The 24,866-nt window shown below is 50.8% G+C and overlaps 2 protein-coding genes across 3 annotated transcripts in view; both read left to right on the top strand.

The window, feature by feature from the left end:
* The window catches only part of CREBBP (CREB binding protein), a 125,798-nt gene extending 121,936 nt beyond the window's left edge, over window positions 1-3,862 (top strand). For both annotated transcript variants that reach the window (XM_047714596.1, XM_047714595.1), the window contains one exon: window positions 578-3,862. In XM_047714596.1, coding sequence (XP_047570552.1) covers window positions 578-2,725 — 2,148 coding nt within the window. In that variant the 3' untranslated portion in view covers window positions 2,726-3,862. The remainder of the gene's footprint in view (window positions 1-577) is intronic.
* Window positions 3,863-9,516: 5,654 nt separating this feature from the next.
* The window catches only part of TRAP1 (TNF receptor associated protein 1), a 50,466-nt gene continuing 35,116 nt past the window's right edge, over window positions 9,517-24,866 (top strand). The window contains exon 1 of the mRNA XM_047714358.1: window positions 9,517-9,663. Within this exon, the coding sequence (XP_047570314.1) occupies window positions 9,588-9,663 (76 nt within the window). The 5' untranslated portion in view covers window positions 9,517-9,587. The remainder of the gene's footprint in view (window positions 9,664-24,866) is intronic.

Raw genomic sequence — 24,866 nt, 5'->3', positions numbered from 1 at the left:
TGTAATACCGTTGTTTTCATTTCCCACTTCTTCCAGCCTTCTTTAGTCCCATATCATTTCCCACTGTTGGGATCTTCATGTCCTTTTGGAAAAGGGGTGGGTCCCGGTCATAGGGTCTTCTTCTCCAGACCTGGTACCTGGTAGTCTCTGTCCGCAGGTATAAGCAACTTTAAAGAACCCATAAGTGTGCGTTTTGTCACTGGGGTTTGAGCCAAAGGCCTGTCTTCTGGGGAAGGTGTCTCAGTCCCCCAGACCCCCTGGGCCACCCAGTAGAGCTTGGGGGATGCACCAGGGCCCCTGGCAGCAGCCCCGGGGAGCTGTGTGGCACCTGGGTGAACTCAGGAGGAACCGTCAGGCTCCCCAGGCCAGGTTCAGGAGCAGGACACGGTAGGTCTGGGCGCCCTTCCCCCAGGGGCAGAGGAAGGAAGGAAAGGGGACCAGAGGTCAGCCAACGCACTCGAGAGCCTGTGAGAACATAGGGAGGGGAGGGGTAGGGCTGCGGGGATGGATGCGGTGGCCTCTGTCTGGTCCCAAGGCCCTGGACTGACCACAGCCTGCGCCCTGTGCTTGTCTGCAGGATTACGACCTCTGCATCAACTGCTACAACACCAAGAGCCACGCCCACAAGATGGTGAAGTGGGGGCTGGGCCTGGACGACGAGGGCAGCAGCCAGGGCGAGCCACAGTCCAAGAGCCCCCAGGAGTCGCGGCGCCTGAGCATCCAGCGCTGCATCCAGTCCCTGGTGCACGCCTGCCAGTGCCGCAACGCCAACTGCTCGCTGCCGTCCTGCCAGAAGATGAAGCGGGTGGTGCAGCACACCAAGGGCTGCAAGCGCAAGACCAACGGGGGCTGCCCGGTGTGCAAGCAGCTCATCGCCCTCTGCTGCTACCATGCCAAGCACTGCCAGGAGAACAAGTGCCCGGTGCCCTTCTGCCTCAACATCAAACACAAGCTCCGGCAGCAGCAGATCCAGCACCGGCTGCAGCAAGCCCAGCTCATGCGCCGGCGGATGGCCACCATGAACACCCGCAACGTGCCTCAGCAGAGTCTGCCTTCCCCTACCTCAGCTCCGCCCGGGACCCCCACGCAGCAGCCCGGCACGCCCCAGACGCCGCAGCCCCCGGCCCAGCCCCAGCCCTCACCCGTGAGCATGTCACCAGCCGGCTTCCCCAGCGTGGCCCGGACTCAGCCCCCCACCACGGTGTCCACCGGGAAGCCCACCAACCAGGTGCCGGCCCCGCCGCCCCCTGCACAGCCCCCACCGGCCGCGGTGGAAGCGGCCCGGCAGATCGAGCGTGAGGCCCAGCAGCAGCAGCACCTGTACCGGGTGAACGTGAACAACGGCCTGCCCCCGGGGCGCGCGGGCATGGTGACCCCGGTTAGCCAGATGGCCCCTGTGGGCCTGAACGTGCCCCGTCCCAGCCAGGTCAGCGGGCCGGTCATGCCCAACCTGCCCCCCGGGCAGTGGCAGCAGGCGCCTCTTCCCCAGCAGCAGCCGATGCCGGGCCTGCCCCGGCCCGTGCTGTCCATGCAGGCCCAGCCGGCCGTGGCCGGGCCGCGGATGTCCGGTGTGCAGCCTCCCCGGAGCATCTCGCCCGGCGCCCTGCAGGACCTGCTGCGGACCCTGAAGTCGCCCAGCTCCCCGCAGCAGCAGCAGCAGGTGCTCAACATCCTCAAGTCCAACCCTCAGCTGATGGCGGCCTTCATCAAGCAGCGCACAGCCAAGTACGTGGCCAGTCAGCCCGGCCTGCAGCCCCAGCCCGGCCTGCAGCCCCAGCCCGGCCTCCAGGCCCAGCCCGGCCTGCACCAGCAGCCCGGCCTGCAGAACCTGAATGCCATGCAAGCCGGCGGGCCCCGGCCCGGCGTGCCTCCACAGCAGCCGGCGATGGGAGGCCTGAACCCCCAGGGCCAGGCCCTGAACATCATGAACCCGGGCCACAACCCCAGCATGGCGAGCATGAACCCGCAGTACCGGGAGATGCTCCGGAGGCAGCTGCTCCAGCAGCAGCAGCAGCAACAGCAGCAGCAGCAACAGCAGCAGCAGCAGGGCAGCACGGGCATGGCCGGGGGCATGGCCGGGCATGGCCAGTTCCAGCAGCCCCAGGGACCCGGAGGCTACCCCCCGGCCATGCAGCAGCAGCGGATGCAGCAGCACCTCCCCATCCAGGGCAGCTCCATGGGCCAGATGGCAGCTCAGATGGGACAGCTCGGCCAGATAGGGCAGCCGGGGCTGGGCGCAGACAGCACCCCCAACATCCAGCAGGCCCTGCAGCAGCGGATTCTGCAGCAGCAGCAGATGAAGCAGCAGATCGGGTCCCCGGGCCAGCCGAACCCCATGAGCCCCCAGCAGCACATGCTCTCAGGACAGCCGCAGGCCTCGCACCTCCCCGGCCAGCAGATGGCCACGTCCCTCAGTAGCCAGGTGCGGTCTCCGGCCCCTGTCCAGTCTCCGCGGCCCCAGTCCCAGCCTCCACATTCCAGCCCGTCGCCACGGATACAGCCCCAGCCTTCACCACACCACGTCTCGCCCCAGACTGGTTCCCCCCACCCAGGACTTGCAGTCACCATGGCCAGCTCCATAGATCAGGGACACTTGGGGAACCCCGAACAGAGTGCAATGCTCCCACAGCTGAACACCCCCAACAGGAGTGCACTGTCCAGTGAGCTGTCCCTGGTCGGCGACACCACAGGAGACACCCTAGAAAAGTTTGTGGAGGGTTTGTAGCATTGTGAGAGCATCGCTTTTCTCCCCCCTTTCATGTTCTTGGACCTTTTGTACTGAAATCCAGGCGTCTAGGTTCTTTTTATGCCTAGATGGAACCGCTACTTCCAAGCCGTGGAAGGGTAGATTGCTGTTTAAAGAAACAATACAAAGAATATATTTTTTTGTTAAAAACCAGTTGATTTAAATATCTGGTCTCTCTCTCTCTCTCTCTTTCTCTCTTTTTGTTTTTGTTTTTTGTTTTTGTTTTTTTTTTTTTGTTTTGGGGGGAGGGGGGTTTTGTTTGGATTCTTTTGTCGTCATTTCTGGTGACTCATGCCTTTTTTTAACGGGAAAAACAAGTTCATTATATTCATATTTTTTATTTGTATTTTCAAGACTTTAAACATTTATGTTTAAAAGTGAGAAGAAAAATAATATTCAGAAACTGATTCTTGAAATAATGCAAGCTTATAATGTATCCCGATAACTTTCTGACGTTGCGGGAAGATTTTTTCTATAGTGAACTCTGTGGGCGTTCTCCAAGTATTACCCCTGGACGATAGGAATTGGCTCCTGCGTGCACACACGTACACACCCACACACACATCTATCTATACATACTGGCCTAAGCCAAACTCTTGTCTTGCAGATGTAGAAATTGTTGCTTTGTTTCTCTGATAAAACTGGTTTTAGACAAAAAATAGGGATGATCACTCTCTTAGACCATGCTAATGTTAATAGAGAAGAAGCATTCTTTTCTTTCTTCTATGTGAAACTTGAAATGAGGAAAAGCAATTCTAGTGTAAATCATGCAAGCGCTATAATTACTATAAATAAGAAAATTCAAGAAGACTCAATCACTGTATAGAATGGTAAAGTACCAACTCATTTCTTATATCATATTGTTAAATAAACTGTGTGCAACAGACAAAAAGGGTGGTCCTTCTTGAATTCATGTACATGGTATTAACACTTAGTGTTCGGGGTTTTTTTGTTATGAAAATGCTGTTTTCAACATTGTATTTGGACTATGCATGTGTTTTTCCCCCATTGTATATAAAGTACCGCTTAAAATTGATATAAATTACTGAAGTTTTTAACATGTATTCTGTTCTTTAAGATCCCTGTAAGAATGTTTAAGGTTTTTATTTATTTATATATATTTTTGGAGTCTGTTCTTTGTAAGACATGATTCTGATGGATTGCTCACAGGGGAGAGGTAGGGACCATGGTCCTGGTGGCCATGTGGGTGGCAGCCAGGCCCAGCCAAGGCCTGGGTGGTTCTCTTTCCAGGAACCGAGGTGTCCAGCTCAGTGGGGGCCTCATATACCCAACTGCTCCGCGGGGAGCTTCACCCACAGAGTTCAGGCCGCAGACGAGTCCGAAGCAGCACTTTGCCTCCTGTCCTCCTCCCCTAAGCCTCAAGATGCCAGAGTAGGGATGGTTCCTGCAGCTGTTTGCAGTGGTACCTACCCTCCCCTTTCCTTTATGCAAATCCCAGAATTGGTGCAGAATTGGCTCCAGGGACCAGAGGTGGTTCCTGCTTCCCCACGTCCTATGCTCCATAGGGGTGGATGCTGCGTGCAGCGTGTCCTGTTGTGGCCTCCAATGCTGGGCTGGGCAGGGCAGCGAAGAGGTCTGGCCTTTGCTCTCTACCCTCTAGAAACAGGGCCTGTGAGGGCAGTGCTGTGGTGAAAGAGCCCTCCCCCCCCCCGGCTTCGAGGGATGGGCGCTTGGCCACATGGTCCCACATGCCACTACCACCCCCTTGCCTCCCCCTGCTCCCGGGTCCAGTTCAGGGTGCCCTTACCAAGAGGGTGACACTTGAGTCCCTGGGTGCTGGAAACGTCAGGTCTGAGCAGAGGAGCACCTCCGGGGAGCGTGGAAGTCTGCCCTCTAGACTGCAGCATCCCTCCCAGACCAAGCACAAGGGACTCCAGTCCTGCCTCTTGTGTCCCTGGTCCTCCAACCCGGGTGGGGAGGTGGGGGGTGGTGGTGGCAAATTTAGAATTCATGGCCCAAATAGCTTCCCCTTTGGCCATGTATTCACAGAGATCACTTCAAAATACTGATTTGGGAATCTAAACTTGAGGAAGCTTTGAAAAAAATTAATTTTTGCACAGAGCTTCAAATCTTGAGTTCGAACTAGATTAAGCCAGATAATTAGACCGTCCTCTAGCACTGCCAGCCACCTGCCACGCCCACCACAGCCCCAGAAGGGAAAGCAGGGCCACGGCCCTCCAGTGGCCATCTGGCCGTCCTTGCTTGCTTACTTGTTTCTTGAGTCTAGGACCCTCTGCCGACTCATGGTCTCCACTGATGGGGAAACCCTGAGCAGACGGAAGGGGTGGGCCGTCTGGGGCCCTGGAGGAGCAGCTCCAGGGCCACGGACACGTAGTGCAGGGCCACCACTTAAGGGGGCCAGTGGGGTGGGGGGCATCTTTTTCAGGTCGTCGTGGGATCCAAAACTCTGTGTACAGGTCTCATCTTTCTGGAGTCCATGTCCTGTGTAATCCGCCAAGGGCTGCGGCCGAGGGTGTGGTGTGTGGATGCTAACCCCGCACTCGGCGTAAGGAGATTCTGTAAGACAGCGGGAAAGGCCCGGCGCTGTGTCTCATGCTGTATACTTAAGAGGAGAAGAAAAAAGTCCTATATTTGTGATCAAAAAGAGGAAACTTGAAATGTGCTGGTGTTTATAATAAAAGCTGGTAAAACTGCTTGGATTCAAAGATGGTCCCAGTTGGCTAACGACCCTTGGAATGAGCTTATTAGTAGCTAGCCCTCGTTAGACCGGAGGGTCTCGGTTGAGTGTGCCTAATATGTGTGTTTGATGACGCTTCTGAGAACGTAGCATGTTAAAAACAGGAGTAGGAGACAATCTCTGGAAAACGAGGTGAAGTCTCTTCGGCTTGTATAATCTCAAGCTGAAGATCTAACTTTCTCTCTTTTTTTTTTTTTTTTTTTTAACAAAATGGAACCAAAGATTCCGCTTAAGCCAAAACGTGCTTCTAGCACTGCACAGACCAGTGAGCTGCTCTGAAAAAAGGAAAGTCCCTTCATGAAGGAGCTGAGTGCGGGTTGGTTGCCAACAGACCTTCGGGAGGCACGTCACCCAAGGACCCTTGCCGGGAAGTCAGCGCTCCGGCCGGGCCACCTTAGCAAGTAGGAGCACAGGAGTGCATAGGAATGGGGGCTGGAAAAACCAGATTGCACCTTCCTGGGATGTCTTGTGTTCGTGCCACTGCAGCACTCGGGTGTGATTTCATTGTGCAAAGTCGAGAGTAGGGAGATGGGTCAGTTCTGAAACGTAACCGAGTGTCGCCCTCAGGCTGAAAGACAGGAACTGTGGATGAACAGGCGGATGGTACCTTCGGTGCAAGTACACCTTCCTCCAGACGACTTGCCAGGCTGTGTGGACTGAGTCCCCAGAGGCAGATTATGGTACCCAGCAGAGAATCCGCAGGTGCTGATGGAAAACCTTGGGCTGATCTGACACATTCAGGGGGTTGAGAGACGAGCAGGAGGCCAGCGCACAGGAAGTGGGGGCCTGCGGTGTCCCCACGGAGGGATGGCCAGTGGGTCCATCGGGGTGGTGGCCACCAGGAGCCAGGGCCTTGGTGGGGTATGGGCCCTCTCAACTCCGCCTGCCTTCCTTGACGCTTGGTAATAAGTACTGTTGGAAGGCCTCACTAGCTCCCCTGTCCTTGCCGTGAGGTAGGACTGTGTGGGGACCTGTCCAAGTTCATGGGTGGCGTGGGCTGCTCAGCCAGAGCCACGTGCTTCACCGCTGTCCCAAAAGGAGCTTTCCTCCCCTACTAGCTCCGGAGGCTCACCTTGAACTCACTTTGGGGTTACCTTGAGGAAAGGGGGGTGTATTATAATTCTTCTAACTCCTCCAATGTCACAGACAGTAGTTAAGTGGTAACCAGGATCTTACACAGGACTAAGTGGGACTTTTGGCCGCCCTGAGTGTGGTGCCTGGTGCCCGGTTCAGTGCTTGGAGAGGGCTGCTACTGAAACAGGCTTTATGCTCTGGTGCTGGGACCCCAGGGCTCTGGGCCAACACCAAGGAAGCCTCTTGGAAACGGATGTTTACTGAGTAGTCTTATATAGGCATATCAGCAAAGTTCAGACTTGAAGATCCTCAAGTCTGGTAGTGATGTTTAGAGAATGTTCCAGGTGAGGGTGGTCCTTCAGGAAAATGCCCAGAGAGGACACCCTTGGGAGGATGGGGAAGGGTGGTGTGTCAGGGCTCCCTGCACCAGGACCCCTCCTGTGTCTCTGACCCCACCCAGGACCCCTCATGTCTGAGACAGGTTTGGGGGGTGTCAGAAGAGGGAGGGTTGTTTCACGTGCTCCCAGGAGTGAGTTGAGCATCTGGAGGCTGGGGAGTCGGGGAGGGAGAGTGGTGGGGACCAGACCAACGTCTGCAGGTGCAGAGAAAGAGGAAACAGACTCGGGGCGGGGGGCAGGGTTCTGCGCAGGAGTCAACCAGAATTGCCCAGTGTTTAGCGGCCAGAACGGGTGTCCCCTGTGGGAGTTGGACCTCCGCAGCCAGAAGCACAGGGGACCCTCTGAACTTCTGGGGAAGCCGGTTCTGGCTGTTCCCAAGCCTCTAGACACTGGCGTTCTGGTCTCTGGTTTCCTGGGTAAGGAAAAGGGGTTCTCTTGTGGGGAGAGGTCCACCAGTGTGAGAAAGGGCAGGAAGGACATGATTGGACCCCGAGCCGAGGCCCCCTTCCCTCCAGAGCAGGTGTACGCCTGCCGCTTCCAGCTGACAGGGAAACGTGCAGGTCTTGCCGAGCACCAGGCTGGCTCACTCAGCAAAGCATTTACTGAACGGATCCTAGGCATTGCCCCCAGCCCTTGGAGAACTCCCCCCAGAGACACCATCAGCCACGGGAGGAAGGTGCAAGGTGGCACCAGGGCTTGAAGCCGGACCACCGACCTGGCTTTCTGCTCGGAACGAGGAGATGTCTCTTTGTCAGGGTCGAGGATAGCACAGCCCTTGGGAGCACACATCCTCACTGCTGCTGGCCGGTGCTCAGGATGGCACTTCCCCAGCTCTGACCCGCAGACAGCTTACCTGACTTCTTGCTGACACCCCGATTTAGTAGGTCTGGGCCGGGGCAGGGGGAGGCAGACTGAGCTTCTAGGTTTTGAAGGAGCTCCGGGGTGAGGCCTGGGCCCACTTGGAGTAGCAAGGCTGTAGGGGACCAAGGACCACACCTTGACTTTGAAATTGCCTTAGGCTTTTTGTTTGCCTTAAAGATTTTTTTTAAAGTAATTTCAACACCCAAATTGGGGCTCAAACCCACAACCCCAAGAAGCACATCTTCCACCGACAGAGCCACCCAGGCGGCTCAAGACGCCCCCATCCTTAAGTGAAGTGTAGGTTTCCATCTTCACTTTGCCAAAGACCACTTCTTCCTGAAATAGAGGGCTCCCCAGCCTAGATCTATCGCCTCATAGATCACTGTATCGGCTCTTATAATAGAGGACTTCTGGGTGAATAACAAACACAAGGTGAGGCTGAGACCCCTCCATCCCCTCCAGCCCCCGGCCCAGCAGCTGCAGGGATACACTGGACTGGCTTGGCCTGGTACAGGCTCCCTGCGTCTGGGAGCATGGTGGGGGAAGGAGAGAGGCAGGTGTGAGGTTGTGTAGGGCCTGGAGGCCGAGGGGTTTGGAACTGATTTTGTGTGCTGGGGAGGCACGAGAGGATGGTGACTGCAGAGTGTGTGATCCAGCTGCCTTGGGGGCCAGGGAGGAGGCTTCTGGAGTCTTCCTCCAACGTCAGAGAACTGGTCTTCCAGCTGAGTCCACCCACCTGACATTACAAGCCTGGCAGGTGGGGCTCATCCTTCACACCTTCCACCTGGAAGAGTCCCAGAAGGGCCCCTCCCAACCCCCCGGCTGTGTCCCGGCTCCAGAGGGACCCTCCCTGACTCTTGGACTTCGCAGCTTGGGTCAAATCCAAAGCACCTCCGTTTCTGCGGCGTTTTTGCTCTGGTAGCGAGTCTCCAGCGAGCCTCAGAATCATTTGGGGGTGGAGGACGGGGCGCCGGGGCCTCTCCTAAGGCGGCGTCAGAGAACCTGCAAGTTGCGTGGTGCAGCCCTGGGCGACAAAGGGCGTCGAAGGGGCCAGGAGCAGCATCGCACAGCGACTGCAGTCACGGGATGGGTACCGGTGTCGCGTGGTGACTCACAGCAGCTACACTCAGGGTGCTGAGAGCAGCACAAGCTGCAGCGCTGCTGAATCACTACGTTCTACACCTGGAACTAATCTTAGTGTGTCAACCATACTAAAATTAAAAAAAAAATTTTTTTTTTCTTAATTAAAAGGAGTGGTGGGTCTCGGCCTCAGCCCCATCTCCAGCAGGACGCGAGACAAGGAAGGAATAAGCCCGGTTGTGCTGGTGGGGGCGGCTACTGCGTTCGCGCTAGGGAGTGGACAAGGCCAGCCTGAGGTCCGTCCCTTCCCCTTCCGCGCCCGCCTCGGTCCGGCCAGTGGCCGGGGAGTTGGGGGGGTACGATCACAGCCTCAGTCCGCGCGCCGCCTTTTCACAGCCTCCCGGGCCTGCGAACGTCAGCCCCATTTTAGGGATGCACGAAGTGAGGCCCTGTTGGCGGGCGAGTGCCCCACGGCCCCTCCCGTCGCCCTTGACAACGCGACACAAGGTCACGGGGGGCCCGCCCCCTGGCCCGACTGTCCCCGCGCGGGTCTAGGGCGCGCGCTACGCAGGCCCCCGCCCACTCTCCGGCTCAGGCAGCGGCCTGGGCAGCCCTGCGCTCACCGTGACGTCACCGCACCGCGCCCGAGGAAGGCCCCGCCCCGCCCCGCCCCGCCGCGCGTGCTGCACGGGTGCCGGGGAGGACGGACATGGCGCGCGAGCTGCGAGTGTTACTGCTGTGGGGACGCAGCCTGCGGGCGCCCGCCCTGGCGGCCGTCCCAAGAGGTAAGGGTCGACGAGTGGGCGGGTGGGCCTCTCCTCCCCAGGTCCTGGGCGCGCTTCCTCCTCCGTGGGAGGCACGGAGGTTCTGTGATTTAGGCGCCACCTGCGCGGCGAGCGTGGAGCGTCGTGGTGTCGCCGGACTGCCCGGGTTTCCTCCCCCACCCGCCCTCAGGTAGCGGGGTGGAGCCCCGGCCCGCGGGACTCCTGCAGGGGCTTCTCCCGGTCGAGCCCTCCGGCTCGCTTTGAGGTGGAGAGGTCGAAGGCTCTTCGCTCCTGCAGCCGAGCGCAGTTTCGGGGAGTGGGAACGAACTTCACCTGGGCGACCGTGTAAGCCCCTTCGTGACGATTCCATTGCTCCGCGCCCCCAAGTTGTGTTATATCGGGGCGATGCAGAAGCCGCTTGGTCTCCACCGTGGTGTGCATGTGGGAACAACACTGAGTGCCCACTCTGCCCGGGACACGGCCGCGAACCGGGCAGAGCCGCTTCTACCCTGGACTCTGGGTTCTTGACCCCGGTATTCCCGGGACCTGAAACTGGTAGGTGCTCAAGTAAATGGCCAAAAAAAGAAAAGAATAACCATAACTGCTTTCTTACTCTCCTCTCGGAAGAAGCCATGAGCGAACGTTACAGCGTTCTTTTGAGGCTCTGCACACACTCACACACGTGGACAGGTGTCTGTTTTTATGTGAAAAGGCGTAACCCATATATGTAGTTTCCTCCTGAACTGTTTTTAACGTTCTCTGCAAAGCTTACACATTTTATGTCGGTAATCCCCGATGCCGGTGGCTGCATAGTGTCCTGTGCTGTGGAAGTATCGCCGTTTATTTAGCCGTCCTGTTAATGGACGTAATAAAGTTGATGTCTGTGGTTTTTTGTTTTTGTCATTACATTGTTATGTAGAATGGGCGAGTATTTAAATCTTCGGGGCACGTCTATGGCATTTCTTTAGAATTTCAGAATCTGAGTTTTAGAATCGATGGTTCAGGGTCTGTGCATATTTGAAATGTTAGCTGACATTGCCAAATTGCTGTTGAGAAAGGCTTTATCAGTTTACATTCCCGTTAGCAGTGAATGGGACTGCCTGTGTCAAGGCATGTCCTCCAAGGATAGTAGTGAGAATGTTTTCATTTGCTTAATGGCCGTTTCTATATCTTCTGTGAATTTCTTTTTCACGTCTCCTACATTTTTTCTTTTACCTGAGTTTTATTTTTTTTTATTATTTTTTTAAGATTTTATTTATTTACTTGACAGAGATCACAAGTAGGCAGAGAGAGAGGAGGAAGCAGGCTCCCCAGCGAGCAGAGAGCCCCATGTGGGGCTTGATCCCAGGACCCTGGGATCATGACCTGAGCTGAAGGCAGAGGCTTTAACCCACTGAGCCACCCAGGCGCCCCTTACCTGAGTTTTAAATTTTGGTGCAGTATTATTATTATTATTATTATTTTTTTTGGTGCAGTATTATTTTTAAAACAGTTTTTAAAAATGTATTGGTTAATGCATGTTGACTGTAAATTTTATACTTTTGCTTGTACCCACTATCTTCTTTCTTTATTGGATTTATTTCCTGTCATACGAGAGTATACCCTTGTGTTAATTTTGCAGAAGTCTTTGGGTTGTAAATTTTCTAAGCCCCACCGTGTCTAAAAGATTTCATTTTGCCCCATTCCTATATAGTAGGTTTCCTGGGTACTGTATTCCAGGTCAAAATGATTTTTCTTTGAAGAGTGCGGGTGTTGATCTGTTCTCTAGCATCTGTGTTACAGAGGAGCGGTCTTAACAATTTCATTGTTTCTTTTGTAGCTAACTTGGTTTTGTTTTTTTTTCTTTTTACCTTTCTCTTAAGGTTAAGGGTTTTTTCTCTCTTTTTTGTTCATGTTCTAAGATGTTCCAGCCGTGTGTGTTGTAAATCATTCTTTGTACCACGTAGTGTCTCTTCTGCTGGGAAAACGCGCCGGTTTTCAGCCCAGCAAGTTTTTGTTCTGATTTTTTAACTCTTTCCCATAATAATGCGTCCCTCTTCTTCTGAACTTCTGTCACAGTCTTTTCTTTGAATCTGAGATCGAGAACCTTTTGGAAGCGTGGCGTATTGCAGATGCCCTTGATGCCCACCTGTGTGGGCAGTCATGAAGGTGCAGTTGGTTAGAGGGACTGAGGGATGGATGAGTTTAGCCTAGAAAATATGTATCTTATACAGTGGGGGGAAGAGAATGAGAGAAGTCACCTCGACAGAAAATTCAGAATTCTCCTGTATTTTTTTTCCTATGTTGGTGGGAGTGTTGCCAAATGTTAGCATGTGCTCAGCTTCGCATCTGAGAGTCTGCCTTTGTCACCCTCCCAGTCCTTTCCCCCTGCTCTGTGAGGTGTGGAACAGTCTCAGCTTGTGGACTTATTTTTCATTTTTGCTCATTACTTAGTTTATTCAACAGATACATTCTGAGGGCATTTGGCTGGCTCACTCAAGGCATGCAACTCTTGACCTCGGGATTATGAGTTTGAGCCCCACGTTGGGTGTGGAGTTTGCTTAAAAAAATAATAAAAAAATACATGTTTTGAATGCTATGCTCTCTGGGACTTCAGAGAGGATGGGACCCTGCTGTTGGGGTCATAGGTTAAGTGGGAGCATGTGTTTTCCAGGCGGTGTACTGGGCCATATTGCCATATCGGAGACCTGTTTGGCCAGTCAGGGAGGGCACAAACGTGCGGATGATTGCTCAAGTGGATCTCACAGGAGAGGGTTATGATCCTGGTCTTGCACCAGGTGCAGGGTATGGAGGCGCTACTGAATGACTGGGTTTGACAAGAAATGGGAATATATGGGAGTGAGGGTGAAGGAGGCTGAAAATTATGTCCTTTCTCTTCTGTTGCATGTAGACTTGTGGGTCATTCTCTGTAACTCTCAGGATAGTCATAGTGCCAGACATGGGCCAGTATTGGGGGGAGCCCAGCTGCAGGCACTGTGAGGGCCACACACCTGATTTTCTGCACGCGCTCGGGACCAGGTGGGTGGCTGATTCCAGCGTTGTCCCCGGTGCATCAAGTTGACTGGTGGTAGAGAACCAACGAGTAATTCCTTCCACTGGTAGAAGGTAGTTATTATAAGGAGTAGAGTTGTCAGAGCCTGGGTAATCTGGAAAATATAACATTCATAGTAAAAAAATATGAACTGCCATCAAACGTTTGCACCAGTTCTGATGAGTAACAGAAGTAATGGATTTGCCGGTAGACAGACAAGGAAGCCTCCCAAGGAAGAGACAATGGGCCTGAAAGGTCAGCAACAGGCCTGGTCTCCAAAAGCAGATGATCGTGTTCTGAGGTAGAGAGGGTGGTGGGTTGGTCTTTTCACGTGGCCGTGTACCTGCCCTGTACCACAGCCCCGGAGCCCTGGTCTTGCTCTCGAGGACGCTGTTCTCACTGTTGGCCTCGCCAGGACCCCATCACGAGGCAGCCACCGTAGGACTGCTTGGGTCTCGGGTTAGTGTTTTCTGCCTTTTCTAGTCTCTGTAAGCCGGAACCTGTGCTAGAATTTTCTGACTTAGAAGTGAGACTTCGAAGGGGTGAGAGTCTGCCCCAAGCACCAGAAGAGTCCGAAGAGCGGGGTTGCCCCCTTTGGTGTAGGGCTCCAGCCCGGCAGGTTTATTTCCCCAAACGAGCCCGCCTGGACCTTGTACAGCCCCAGTCTTACATTTACTGCTTTTATCTTCCTGTTGATTTCTTCTGCTTCCTCTGTCTGCTCTCTCTTTGGGGGCCCATGCCGTGTAATTCGTGCCCTCACAGCTCTCGGTTGCAGCCGTCATGAGACTTGAGGCAAATGCTGGCGTTCCCAGGCTCTCTGCAGGATGCGCGGAGCAGCCCTGCGGGCAGATCTCACTCCGCGAAAACCTCTCCCTGTCGCTGACAGAACGTTTCGGTAATAGGCTTGATCCTTAACTGCTTGGACCTCGAATGGCTTTGCCTCCTCTATAAACCGTGGTGCAGGGGCCTCAGTCAGCACCATGAGGCACCAGGCCCGGGGTGTGGGGTGTGGGGTATGTGGTCGGCTGCCCAGGAGCCACCAGGTGGGCCGTGGGCATAAGGTGCTTTGGCAGGACCAGAGGGCTGAGTTACCTGCAGAAGATAAGACTAACCCGAGTGTAATAGGTTAGCAAAGACCTTACTAGTTACTAGCTGAGTAGTTGGCCAAAATTAAGGCCCCTCCAAAAAAAAATCTCCTAAGTGTTTGCTGCCCTCGTGCGTTGAGACCATTGCTGCTTGAAGGGGTGGGGGGTGCGGGGTTGGGGGGCCGGAGTTGGATTGAGGGGAAACAAATATTTCTCAACTCTGCCCCCAGAGTCCAATCCCAGTTAATAAAGGTGATTTCTGTAGGGAGACTGACCGAAGCATTGGTGGTCCGTGTGTCAAACCAAAATACTGTCTTGGCATCAGCGAAGTGTATTCGGTTCACACTCCAGTGAAATGTTTTCGTTCAAAGCCAGAGGCTGTTCTTGAATTGCATTTTCGGTGCCTTCGGTGTAGCCAGCTAGAATTTTTTTTTCTTTTCTTTTCTTTTCTTTTCTTTTCTTTTTTTTAAAGATTTTATTTATTTATTTGATAGAACAAGCAGGGGGAGCAGTAGTCAGAGGGAGAGGGAGAGGCAGGCTCCTGCTGAGCAAGGAGCCCAGTGGGGTTTGATCCCAGGACCCTGGCATCTTGACCTGGGTTTGGATACGGAAGACTCGACTTTTACTAGGAAGCTGCTGTTTGCTTACTCTACAAGGAAATTCTGTAGCATTTGGTAAAGATCAATTTTGGGGTTTTCATTTCTGATACGGCTCCTAAAGCCACTGGGAATGACAGACCATGAAAGTTGTAGCTTAGAGACCCGATGTCTACTTGGGCATCCTCCCTGCCTGCTTTTCCCTCGGACGACCCCCCACAGATTAGGTAGATGGAATTCAGGTGTTCCGAGGCATGGGCTTAACTAATTTGAAGAGCAGTTCCGTTATTTAGGAGCCATATAATCAAGATACGTGATTAGAACGTTAAAAAAAAAAACACACCCTTAATTTTGAGATAGCCAAAACGAATATAGTATTAAAAAAAACCCGGGGTTCCTGGGTGGCTCAGCGGGTTAAAGCCTCTGCCTTTGGCTCAGGTCATGATCCCAGGGTCCTGGGATCGAGTCCCGCGTTGGGCTCTCTGCTCAGCTGGGAGCCTGCTTCCCCCTCTGTCTCTGCCTGCCTCTCTGCCTACTGTGATCTCTGTCTGTCAAATAAATAAATAAAAATCTTTTAAAAAATTAAATAAAATTTAAAAACCAGATTATATGGCAGCACTATTAATAAGTAGGTCTCCGTCCTTCTGGTGGAACTGGATGTGTCAGCTAGCCCGCGCGGCTCAGTGCCACTGTGTTCACACACACCGACATTCTCGAGCTTGTGGAGAGCGGAGCGCCGGAGGGGACCTTCTATGAAGCTTACTTTTAAAGAAGCGAAACATTTCATTTCAGCCGTTATGATTGGAAGTCTTTCTGAAACAGGTACATCAGACAGAACGTAACTGAACCTTCCTTGGATCTTTTCAGGGTCATTGTGTTAGTCTGTGGTTTTCTCTGGTAACATACAGGCCCTTGAGGGGCATGGGGTAGGACGACTCCCATGTATAACGTGTCCCCACAGGGAAACTGCTATTTGGGTGTTGCTGTGTTTTAAGCTTTCTTTCCTCTTATTTAGCTAATCAGGCCTTCCTGGGGCCATGTTCCCTCCTCTGCCAATTTCCAGATGTGGGCTTGGAAACTAGATTACAAAACTTGTTAGTTGCAGATTTTTAATTTTTTTTTAATTTTTTATTTTTTAAAAGATTTTGTTTATTACAGAGACACAGCAAGAGAGAGCACAAGCAGGAGGAGTGGGAGAGGGAGAAGCAGGTTTCCCGCCGAGCAGGGAGCCTGATGCAGGGCTCGATCCCAGGACACTGGGATCATGACCTGAGTCGAAGGCAGATGCTCAACGACTGAGCCACTCAGGCACCCCATCTGCAGATTTTTTTTAAAAGAGAAAGATGGGTGGCGGGGGAGGCACTTGGGTGGCTTAGTCGGTTGGGTATCTGCCTTCAGCTCAGGTCATGATTGAGCCCCATGTCGGGCTCCTTGCTCAGCTCCTTGCTCAGCGGGAGGCTGCTTTTGCTCTGCCTCTGCCGCTCTGCCTACATGTGCGCATGTGCGCGGTTGCTCTCTCTGTCAAATAAAATCTTCAAAAAATTAATAGAGAAAGAGGAGTTGTTAGTGAGGGAAGAATAGTCTTGGGTGACTAAAGCCTCCTTTTTTGTTGTTTTGTTTCTTTGTATTTAGAGAGTTGATGTTTCTTTCTCTCTCTCTCTCTCTCTTTTTTTTTGTTTTTTTTAAGATTTTATTGATTTATTTGACAGAGAGCACAAGTCTCCTGAGGCAGGAGAAGCTGCAGGGGGGCCCCCCAGGTGGGCCGTCGGGCCTCTCGCGCCCTTCCTGCGCGGCATCTGGGGTCCCTGTCCGCCGCTGCCGGCTGTGCCGTCGCCTGTGCGGGCGCCGCGCTCGGCCCTTCCCCGAGGGGCGTTCGGGCTGTTCCCGGGTTTGCCGGAATCACAGGCCACGCCGCCTGCCGCCGCTCATACCTTCCCCCGCGCGCGTCTCACGTTAGTTTAAAATCTCTGCTACTCCGACAGCGAACACGCTGTCCTGTTTCCACACGCCTTTCTTCAGTCCTGCGTGTGTCGAGCGTCTCCTGATGCAGAGCCACTGGTGTTTCTCTTGTTGGGAATTGCCCTGTTCTGATAAGCTCCTGGCATTTTTGTTACAGACCTGTAAGTGGCCTTCTGTGTGCAAGCTGGCCCTCTGCTGTCTGCCCACTGCAGTTGGTTTTTTGGTAGCGTGGTTGTTCTCAGTTGTCCATGTATATGGGATCAAGGGTTGTACACTCTACCGACTGCACCAGCCGGGCGCCCCGTGTATATATTTTTAAAATTAAATTGTATTTATTTTTATTTATTTTTAAAGATTTTATTTATTTATTTGAGAGAGAGAATGAGAGGGGAGGGGGTCGGGGGGCGGGGAGGCAGATTCCCCAGTGAGCAGGGAGCCGGATTCAGGACTTGATTCTGGGACTCCAGGATCATGACCTGAGCTGAAAGCAGCCGCCCAAACAACAGAGCCACCCAGGCACCCTATTTATTTTTTTTATTTTTATTATTTTTAAATGATTTTATTTATTTATTTGACAGAGAGAAATCACAAGTAGGCAGAGAGGCAGGCAGAGAGAGAGGAGGAAGCAGGCTCCCCGCTGAGCAGAAAGCCCGATGTGGGGCCTGAACCCAGGACCTGGGATCATGACCTGAGCCGAAGGCAGGGGCTTAACCCACTGAGCCACCCAGGTGCCCCTTATTTTTGTTTTTAAAATGTTCTTGTATTTTGGGCGCCTGGGTGGCTCAGTGGGTTAAGCCGCTGCCTTCGGCTCAGGTCATGATCTCGGAGTCCTGGGATTGAGTCCCGCGTCGGGCTCTCTGCTCAGCAGGGAGCCTGCTTCCTCCTGTCTCTCTGCCTGCCTCTCTGCCTGCTTGTGATCTCTCTCTGTCAAATAAATAAATAAAATCTTTTAAAAAAAAAATGTTCTTGTATTTTTTAAGTAATCTCTACACCCAGTGTGGGGTTCAAACTCACAGCCTGAAATCAAGAGTTTCGTGTTCTGTCAACGGGGCCAGCAAGTGATGAGAACTTTTATGATTGATTCTGTTTGTTTTAATTTTTGTGTGCTCCACAAATTTATGGTTCTTTGGTTATGTATTTTGTTTAGAAATCATTTCCCCTTAAGTCAAAGAAAAAGATGTCAGAATGATCATTATTGGTAGGAAAGGCAAATCTTGAGGGGTTACCTCGTACCCCCTCCAGAGGCTGGAATGAAAACCACAGGTGATCATGATGTACTTTGGAGTGTTGAGGTCCGGAGCCAATGGCCAAGGAAAGATTCTTGAGACGTCTTTGTTGCAAAGTGGTGGTTTTAATTAAAGCACGGGGACAGGACCCATGGGCAGAAGGAGCTGCACTGGGCGGTGAGGAGTGACTGATTATCTAAGAGTTTGTATCCTAGTAAGGGGAGGGTGATGTTAGGGCTCCCGGAAATTGAGTCTGTAGGTTTCTGGAGATTGCTTTTTTCCTTCTCCCCACCCCCACGATTGTATTTATTTATGTGACAGAGAAAGGGGGGGGGAGAGAGAGAGAGCACAAGTAGGGGGAGTGGCTGAGGGAGATGGAGAAGCAGACCCCCCCATTGAGCAGGGACCCTGATGTGGAGCTCAATCCCAGGACCCTGAGATCATGACCTGAGCTGAAGGCAGAGGCTTCACCAACTGAGCCACCCAGCCCCCCCCACCAAAAATGCTTCTTAAAATATCTCTTATAGGGGTGCCTGGGTGGCTCAGTTGGTGGAGCACCTGCCTTTGGCTTGGTCATGATCCTGGGGTCCTGGGATCAAGTCCTGCATCGGGCCCCTTGCTCAGAGAGGCAGCCTGCTTTTCCCTCTCCCTCTGCCTGCTGTCCCACCTGCTTGTGCTCAGTCTCTGTGTCAAATAAATAAAGAAAATATTTTTTTAAAATAGCGCTTATGTTTTCTTCCAGTATTTCTAACTTTTATTTTCACTTTTATAGCCTATCTGCAATTTTTTATATAATATTGAGAGAGGAAATTAATTTTTTTTTAAATTTTATTTATTTATTTGACAGAGAGAGATCACAAGTAGACAGAGAGGCAAGCAGAGAGAGAGAGGAGGAAGCAGGCTCCCTGCTGAGCAGAGAGCCCGATGCGGGACTCGATCCCAGGACCCTGAGATCATGACCTGAGCCGAAGGCAGCGGCTTAACCCACTGAGCCACCCAGGCGCCCTGAGGAAATTAATTTTAATATAGTAGCTTTAAGTTAATGTGCTTAACACAGTTAATAGTCTTTCCTCGTTGTTTTAAAAAATCTTGGCTACTCATGCAAAAGTTTAGTTTTCCATATGAATTTTAGAATTAGGTTGAATAGTTTAAAATTGAGTTTTCACTGGGCTCTTGTTAAAAATACAGGTTTATTTGAGACACCTGGGTGGCTCAGTGGGTTAAGTCTCTGCCTTTGGCTCCGGCCATGATTTCCGGGTCCTGGGATCAAGTCCCGCATCACACTGGGCTCTCTGCCTACTTGTGATCTCTCTCTCTCTGTCAGATAAATAAAATCTTTAAAAAAAATACAGGTTTATTTTAAGACCGATTTTTGTCTTTGTTTATTTATTTTTTTTTAAGATTATTTATTTATTCATTTGACAGACAGAAATCACAAGTAGGCAGAGAGGCAGGCAGAGAGAGGGGAGGAAGCAGGCTCCCCACTGAGCAGAGAGCCCGATGCGGGGCTCGATACCAGGACCCTGGGATCATGACCTGAGCCGAAGGCAGAGGCTTTAACCCACTGAGCCACCCAGGTGCCCCGTCTTTGTTTATTTTAAATAACTTTTATGCCCAGTGTGAGACTCAGGCTCATAACTCTGAGATCACGAGTCATACACTTCACCACCTGAGCCAGCCAGCTGCCCAGGGAAGTGATGTTTTTAAATATTTACTCTTCCTATCCAGGGACATTTCGCTGAGCTTTTTTCTTTTTTAAAAATTTATTTTATTTATTTTTATTAACATATAATGTATTATATGCTCCAGGGGTACAGGTCTGTGAATAATCAGTCTTACACAATTCGCAGCACTTACCATAACCCATACCCTCCACAATGTCCATAACCCAGCCATCCTATCCCTCACCCCCACCCCAGCAGCCCTCAGTTTGTTTCCTGAGATTAAGAGTCTCTTATGGTTTGTCTCGCTCCCTGGTCCCATCTTGTTTCACTTTTCCCTCCCTGCCTCCCCACCACCCCCCACCCTGCCTCTCAACTTCCTCATATCAGAGATCATATGATAATTGTCTCTCTCTGATTTACTTATTTCATTTAGCATAATACTCTCTAGTTCCATCCACTTCATTGCAAATGGCAAGATTTCGGAGTTTTTGATGGCTGCGTAATATTCCATTGTATATATATACACCACATCTTCTTTATCCATTCATCTGTTGATGGACGTCTAGGTACTTTCCATAGTTTGACTATTGTGGACATTGCTGCTGTAAACATTTGGGTGCATGTGCCCCTTCGGATCACTACATTTGTATCTTTAGGGTAAATACCCAGTAGTGCGATTGCTGGGTCGTAGGGTAGCTCTATTTTCAACTTTTTAAGGAACCTCCATGCTGTTTTCCAAAGTGGCTGCACCAGATTGGATTCCCGCCAACGGTGTAGGAGGGTTCCCCTTTCTCCGCATCCTTGACAACACCTGTCGTTTCCTGACTGGTTAATTTTAGCCATCCTGACTGGTGTGAGGTGGCATCTCACTGTGGTTTTGATTTGTATTTCCCTGATGCTAAATGACATTGAGCACTTTTTCACATGTCTGTTGGCCATCTGGATGTCTTCTTTGCATTTAAGTCTGTTCATGTCCTCTGCCCATTTATTGATTGGGCGTTGAGTTTGATAAGTTCTTTATATATTTTGGATACTAGTTCTTTATCTGATATGTCATTTGCGAATATCTTCTCCCATTCTGTCAGTTGTCTTAGTTTGATTGACTGTTTCCTTTGCTGTGCAGAAGCTTTTGATCTTGATGAAGTCCCAGTAGTTCCTTTTTGCCTTTGCTTCCCTTGCCTTTGGTGATATTTCTGAGAAGAAGTTGCTGCGGCTGGGGTGGAAGAGGTTGCTGCCTGTGTTCTCAAGGATTTGGATGGATTCCTGTCTCACATTGAGGTCTTTCATCCATTTTGAGTCTATTTTTGTGTGCGGTGTAAGGAAATGGTTCAGTTTCATTCTTCTGCATGTGGCTGTCCAATTTTCCCAACACCATTTGCTGAAGAGACTTTTTTCCATTGGACATTCTTTCCTGCTTTGTGGAAGATTAGTTGACCATAGAGTTGAGGGTCCATTTCTGGGCTCTCTCTTCTGTTCCATAGATGTATGTGTCTCTTTTTGTGCCTGTACCATACTGTCTTGATGATTACAGCTTTGTAATAGAGCTTAAAGTCTGGAATTGTGATGCCACCGACTTTGGTTTTCTTTTTCAACATTTCCCTGGCTATTCGGGGGTCTTTTCTGGTTCCTTATAAATTTTAGGATTATTTGTTCCATTTCCTTGAAAAAAATTGATGGTGTTTTGATAGGGATGTGTTAATGGCTGAGCTTTTTTGATCCCTTTGTAAATGTGTTTTATGTGCCTAGTAAATTTTTTTTTTCCTAGTAAATTTTTTTAGTGTGTTTTTATTATTTTTATAGATAGGCTATTTTATGAATAGGTCATAGATAGAGCAAGGAACTCAAACGGCACACAGGTGTGTGCACCGAAAAGCACCTTTCTGTCACTGCTACCCTCAGACACCAGTTACCCTCCTGGTGGCAACCCCCTTAGCCAGGTTCTTCGTGGCCTTGCAGAGATACACTTGGTGTGTGAGAATAATGTCCATGTATGTGTACACGTACATACGTGTTTAAACATCACGGGAGCATCTGCAGACCACTGTCCTGGGCCAGGTTTATTTCTTAATGTATCTCAGAGATAATGTAGCATTGGGACACTTGGCACACAGATTACCTCATTTTTCTGTGTCACAGTGTTCTTTTTTTTAATATATATATGTGTGTGTGTGTGTGTGTGTGTATACATACATATATATATATATATATATATATATATATGTATATATGTATGTATGTATGTGTATATTCTGCTATGGCTGACCGTCAACCTGGTCATTGTCCCCTGGCCCTTCCGGGGGCTTCTACTCTGGATCCTCATCTGGTGTATCTGTACAGGCCTGTGCGTGACCCCAGCATTGACCGTTGTTGGGAAGGGGCTAGCTCTTTTGTGACGGCCACTTTAAGAGTTTAGTGTTAATTATAGGGCACCTGGGTGGCTCAGCCGGTTAAGCGTCTGCCTTACGCTCAGGTCATGAGCCCGGGGTCCTGGGATTGAGCCCCATGTTGGACTCCCTGCTCAGTGGTGCAGGGGGATCTGTTCCCTCCACCCCTCCCCCTGCTTATGCTGTCTCTCATGCTCTCTCTCAAATTAATTTTTTAAAAAAGAGTTTATTGTTAATTTTAAGTGACTAAACATTTGACTGAAAAGGTGTGCACTGAGAAATCTGGCTCTCAGCTTAGTCCCCTTCTCCACGCCCTGGCCCTCGCCCTCCTAGGGTGTCTGGGTTAGGAGTCGCTCATACATCTGCCTGCGTTCATGTGAGCGCGGGAAGTACAGGTGAGCCCCTGTCGCTGTGTTTTAGTCACTGAGCAGACCCTGCAGGGCTTGCTGTAACGCATCACAGTTTCCTGCCTTCCTTCCCCCACCCCCCCGACAGCCACATGGTAGTGTTAGGAGTCTAGGAGTGGCTCCGCATTGGGAGGCTCCGTGGTACTGTCCTGTCCTCCCCTCGGGACATGTAGGTGGTTTCCAGGCTGTTCTGTACTGTGTTCCAGTGTGTGGGATGTATCCAGGGAGCAAAGTCCCCTCGCAAAATTGCCGGACATGAGAGGGTGTGTGCATTGTCTTGACCAGTGTGGCCACATCCCCTCCGCAGGGTCAGGCCAGTCCCTGCTGCCCTGTGCAGCTCACCCACAGGCGACTGGAAGTACTGTCTGGAAGTTGCCCCTGAAGTAACGCGGGTGTGTGGGCGTCTGCCCCTCCATCGGAGCTGGCGAAGGTTAACCGGGGTCGGAGCTGGGGCACGGTGTGTTACCGCACAGTTGTGACAGTTTTCCTGTGTGGGTCCTGAGGTACGTTTCCCCAGCTCTGCCAGAGGGAGTTGCTGCTGTGCTAGGTCCTCACAGACACTCAGGGTTTTCAGACATTTTATTTTTTTGTTTATTTTTTTTAAGATTTTATTTATTGATTTGACAGAGATCACAAGTGGGCAGAGAGGCAGGCAGAGAGAGAGAGAGGAAGCAGGCTCCCCGTCAAGCAGAGAACCCGATGTGGGGCTCGATCCCAGGACCCTGGGATCATGACCTGAGCCAAAGGCAGAGGCTTTAACCCACTGAGCCACCCAGGCGCCCCATGTTTTGTTTTTTTGATGAACGGAAGTTCTTAATCTTAATTTTGTCAGCTATACCAGTCTTTTCCATTGTAGTTCACCCAAGGTTCTGTAAGCTAAGGCCTGTGGGTTGGGTTAGGCCCACCACCTGTCTTTGTAAATAAAGTTTTATTGGAGCCCAGGCATGCTTATACTTTCACATGTTTGTGGCCACTTTCCTGCTGTAATGGCAGAGTTGAGCAAGAGAGACCACAGGACCCAGAAGGCCTAAAACATTTACTGTCTGCCCTTTCCAGAAAATGTTTGCCAGCCTCTGTTTACCCTAAGGTCATAAAGATCATCTAGTTCCATAAAAGCTGTTTCCTGATCCTTTTTTTTTTTTTTTAAAGATTTTATTCATTTGACAGACAAAGATCACAAGCAGGCAGAGAGAGAGAGAGAGGAGAGAGAGAGAGAGAAGGAGGAGGAGGAGGCAGGCTTCCTACCAAGCAGAGAGCCCGATATGGGGCTCAATCCCAGGACCCTGGGATCATGACCCGAGCCGAAGGCAGAGGCTTTAACCTACTGAGCCACCCAGGCGCCCCTCCTGATCCATTTTTTTTTTTTTTTAAAGATTTTATTTATTTATTTGAGAGAGAGACAGTGAGAGAGAGCATGAGCTAGGAGAAGGTCAGAGAGAGAAGCAGACTCCCCGTGGAGCTGGGAGCCCGATGCGGGACTCGATCCCGGGACTCCAGGATCATGACCTGAGCCGAAGGCAGTCGTCCAACCAACTGAGCCACCCAGGCGTCCCTCCTGATCCATTTTTACCAAACAGGAGTAGGAGCCTTTATTTGAAGCTTTACTCATTCTCTCTTTGCTGGTAAATTTTCTCATGGACTTTATTTTCAAGATAGAAGATTAGAAAGGACTTGTAGACTATCAATCACAGGCTAATTCTGGCTATAAACAAATTGTGTTTGGCCCAAATATTTAAAAAAAAAAAAAGTAGTTGCAAATATTTGAGGTCAGATTTCACATAAATATTTGAATTCCTTATTAATTTTGAAAACCAAGAAGTTCTGGGGATTTTGGCTTGCATTCCACAGTGGCAGCAGTCCTGGGGACATAGTGACGGCTGCTGCCTCCTGCGGGTGGGCCTGCCCGCTGCTGTTGGCTGCGGCACCGCTCTCCATTGCTCTTCATCCGGAGCCCGTTTGGTGCCATTTCTTCTCCCGTTGCTTGTTCGTGTAGCAAATTACTTGATTGATGGCTAGTGCTAAACAGCCTTGCATCCCTGGGATAAACCTGCTTGGTCATGATGTAGTATCATTTTTACATTTTGCAGGCTTTGATTGGCTAATTTTTTTTTTGAAGATTTTATTTATTTGACACAGAGACAGAGAGGGAACACAAGCAGGGGGAGTGGGCTTCCCACTGAGCAGGGAGCCTGATTCAGGACTTGATCCCAGAACCCTGCAATCACCACCTGAGCCACCCAGGTGCCCCTTGATTGGCTAATTTTTTATTAAGGACCTCCATGTCTATGTTCATAAGGGATATTGATCTCTTATTCTTTATTGTGCACATGTAATCAAAGTCTTTGGCAGACTTTGATAATTAGGGTTATGATGTTATAAAACTTGTCAGGAAATATCTGCTCTTTTTCTGTTCTGAAATAGTTCGCAAAGAACGATATTATTGCCTCTTTATATGTTTGATATATTTCACCGATAAAAATTCTCAGCCTGCACTTTCGTTTGTGGAAATATTTTTTTTTTAAGGTTTTATTTATTTATTTGACAGAGATCACAAATAGGCAGAGAGGCAGGCAGAGAGAGGAAGGGAAGCAGGCTCCCCACTGAGCAGAGAGCCTGACGCGGGGCTCGATCCCAGGATGCTGGGATCATGACCTGATCTGAAAGCAGAGGCCCCAACACACTGAGCCACCCAGGCGCCCTGTGGAAATATTTTTTAAAACAAATTGATTTTCTTTATTAGATATAAAGCAATTTAAAATTCCTGTTTCATCTTCTGTCACGCTGGATAAATTTAGTTTTTTTCAAGGAATTTACCATTTTACCTAAGTTGTTAAATTTTTTGCCATGAATTTGTTCAGAATGTTTCCTTATT

This window comes from Lutra lutra, chromosome 18, assembly GCF_902655055.1.
Source record: "Lutra lutra chromosome 18, mLutLut1.2, whole genome shotgun sequence".
Taxonomy (NCBI): Eukaryota; Metazoa; Chordata; class Mammalia; order Carnivora; family Mustelidae; genus Lutra; species Lutra lutra.
This window is presented reverse-complemented; position numbering and strand designations above follow the sequence as displayed.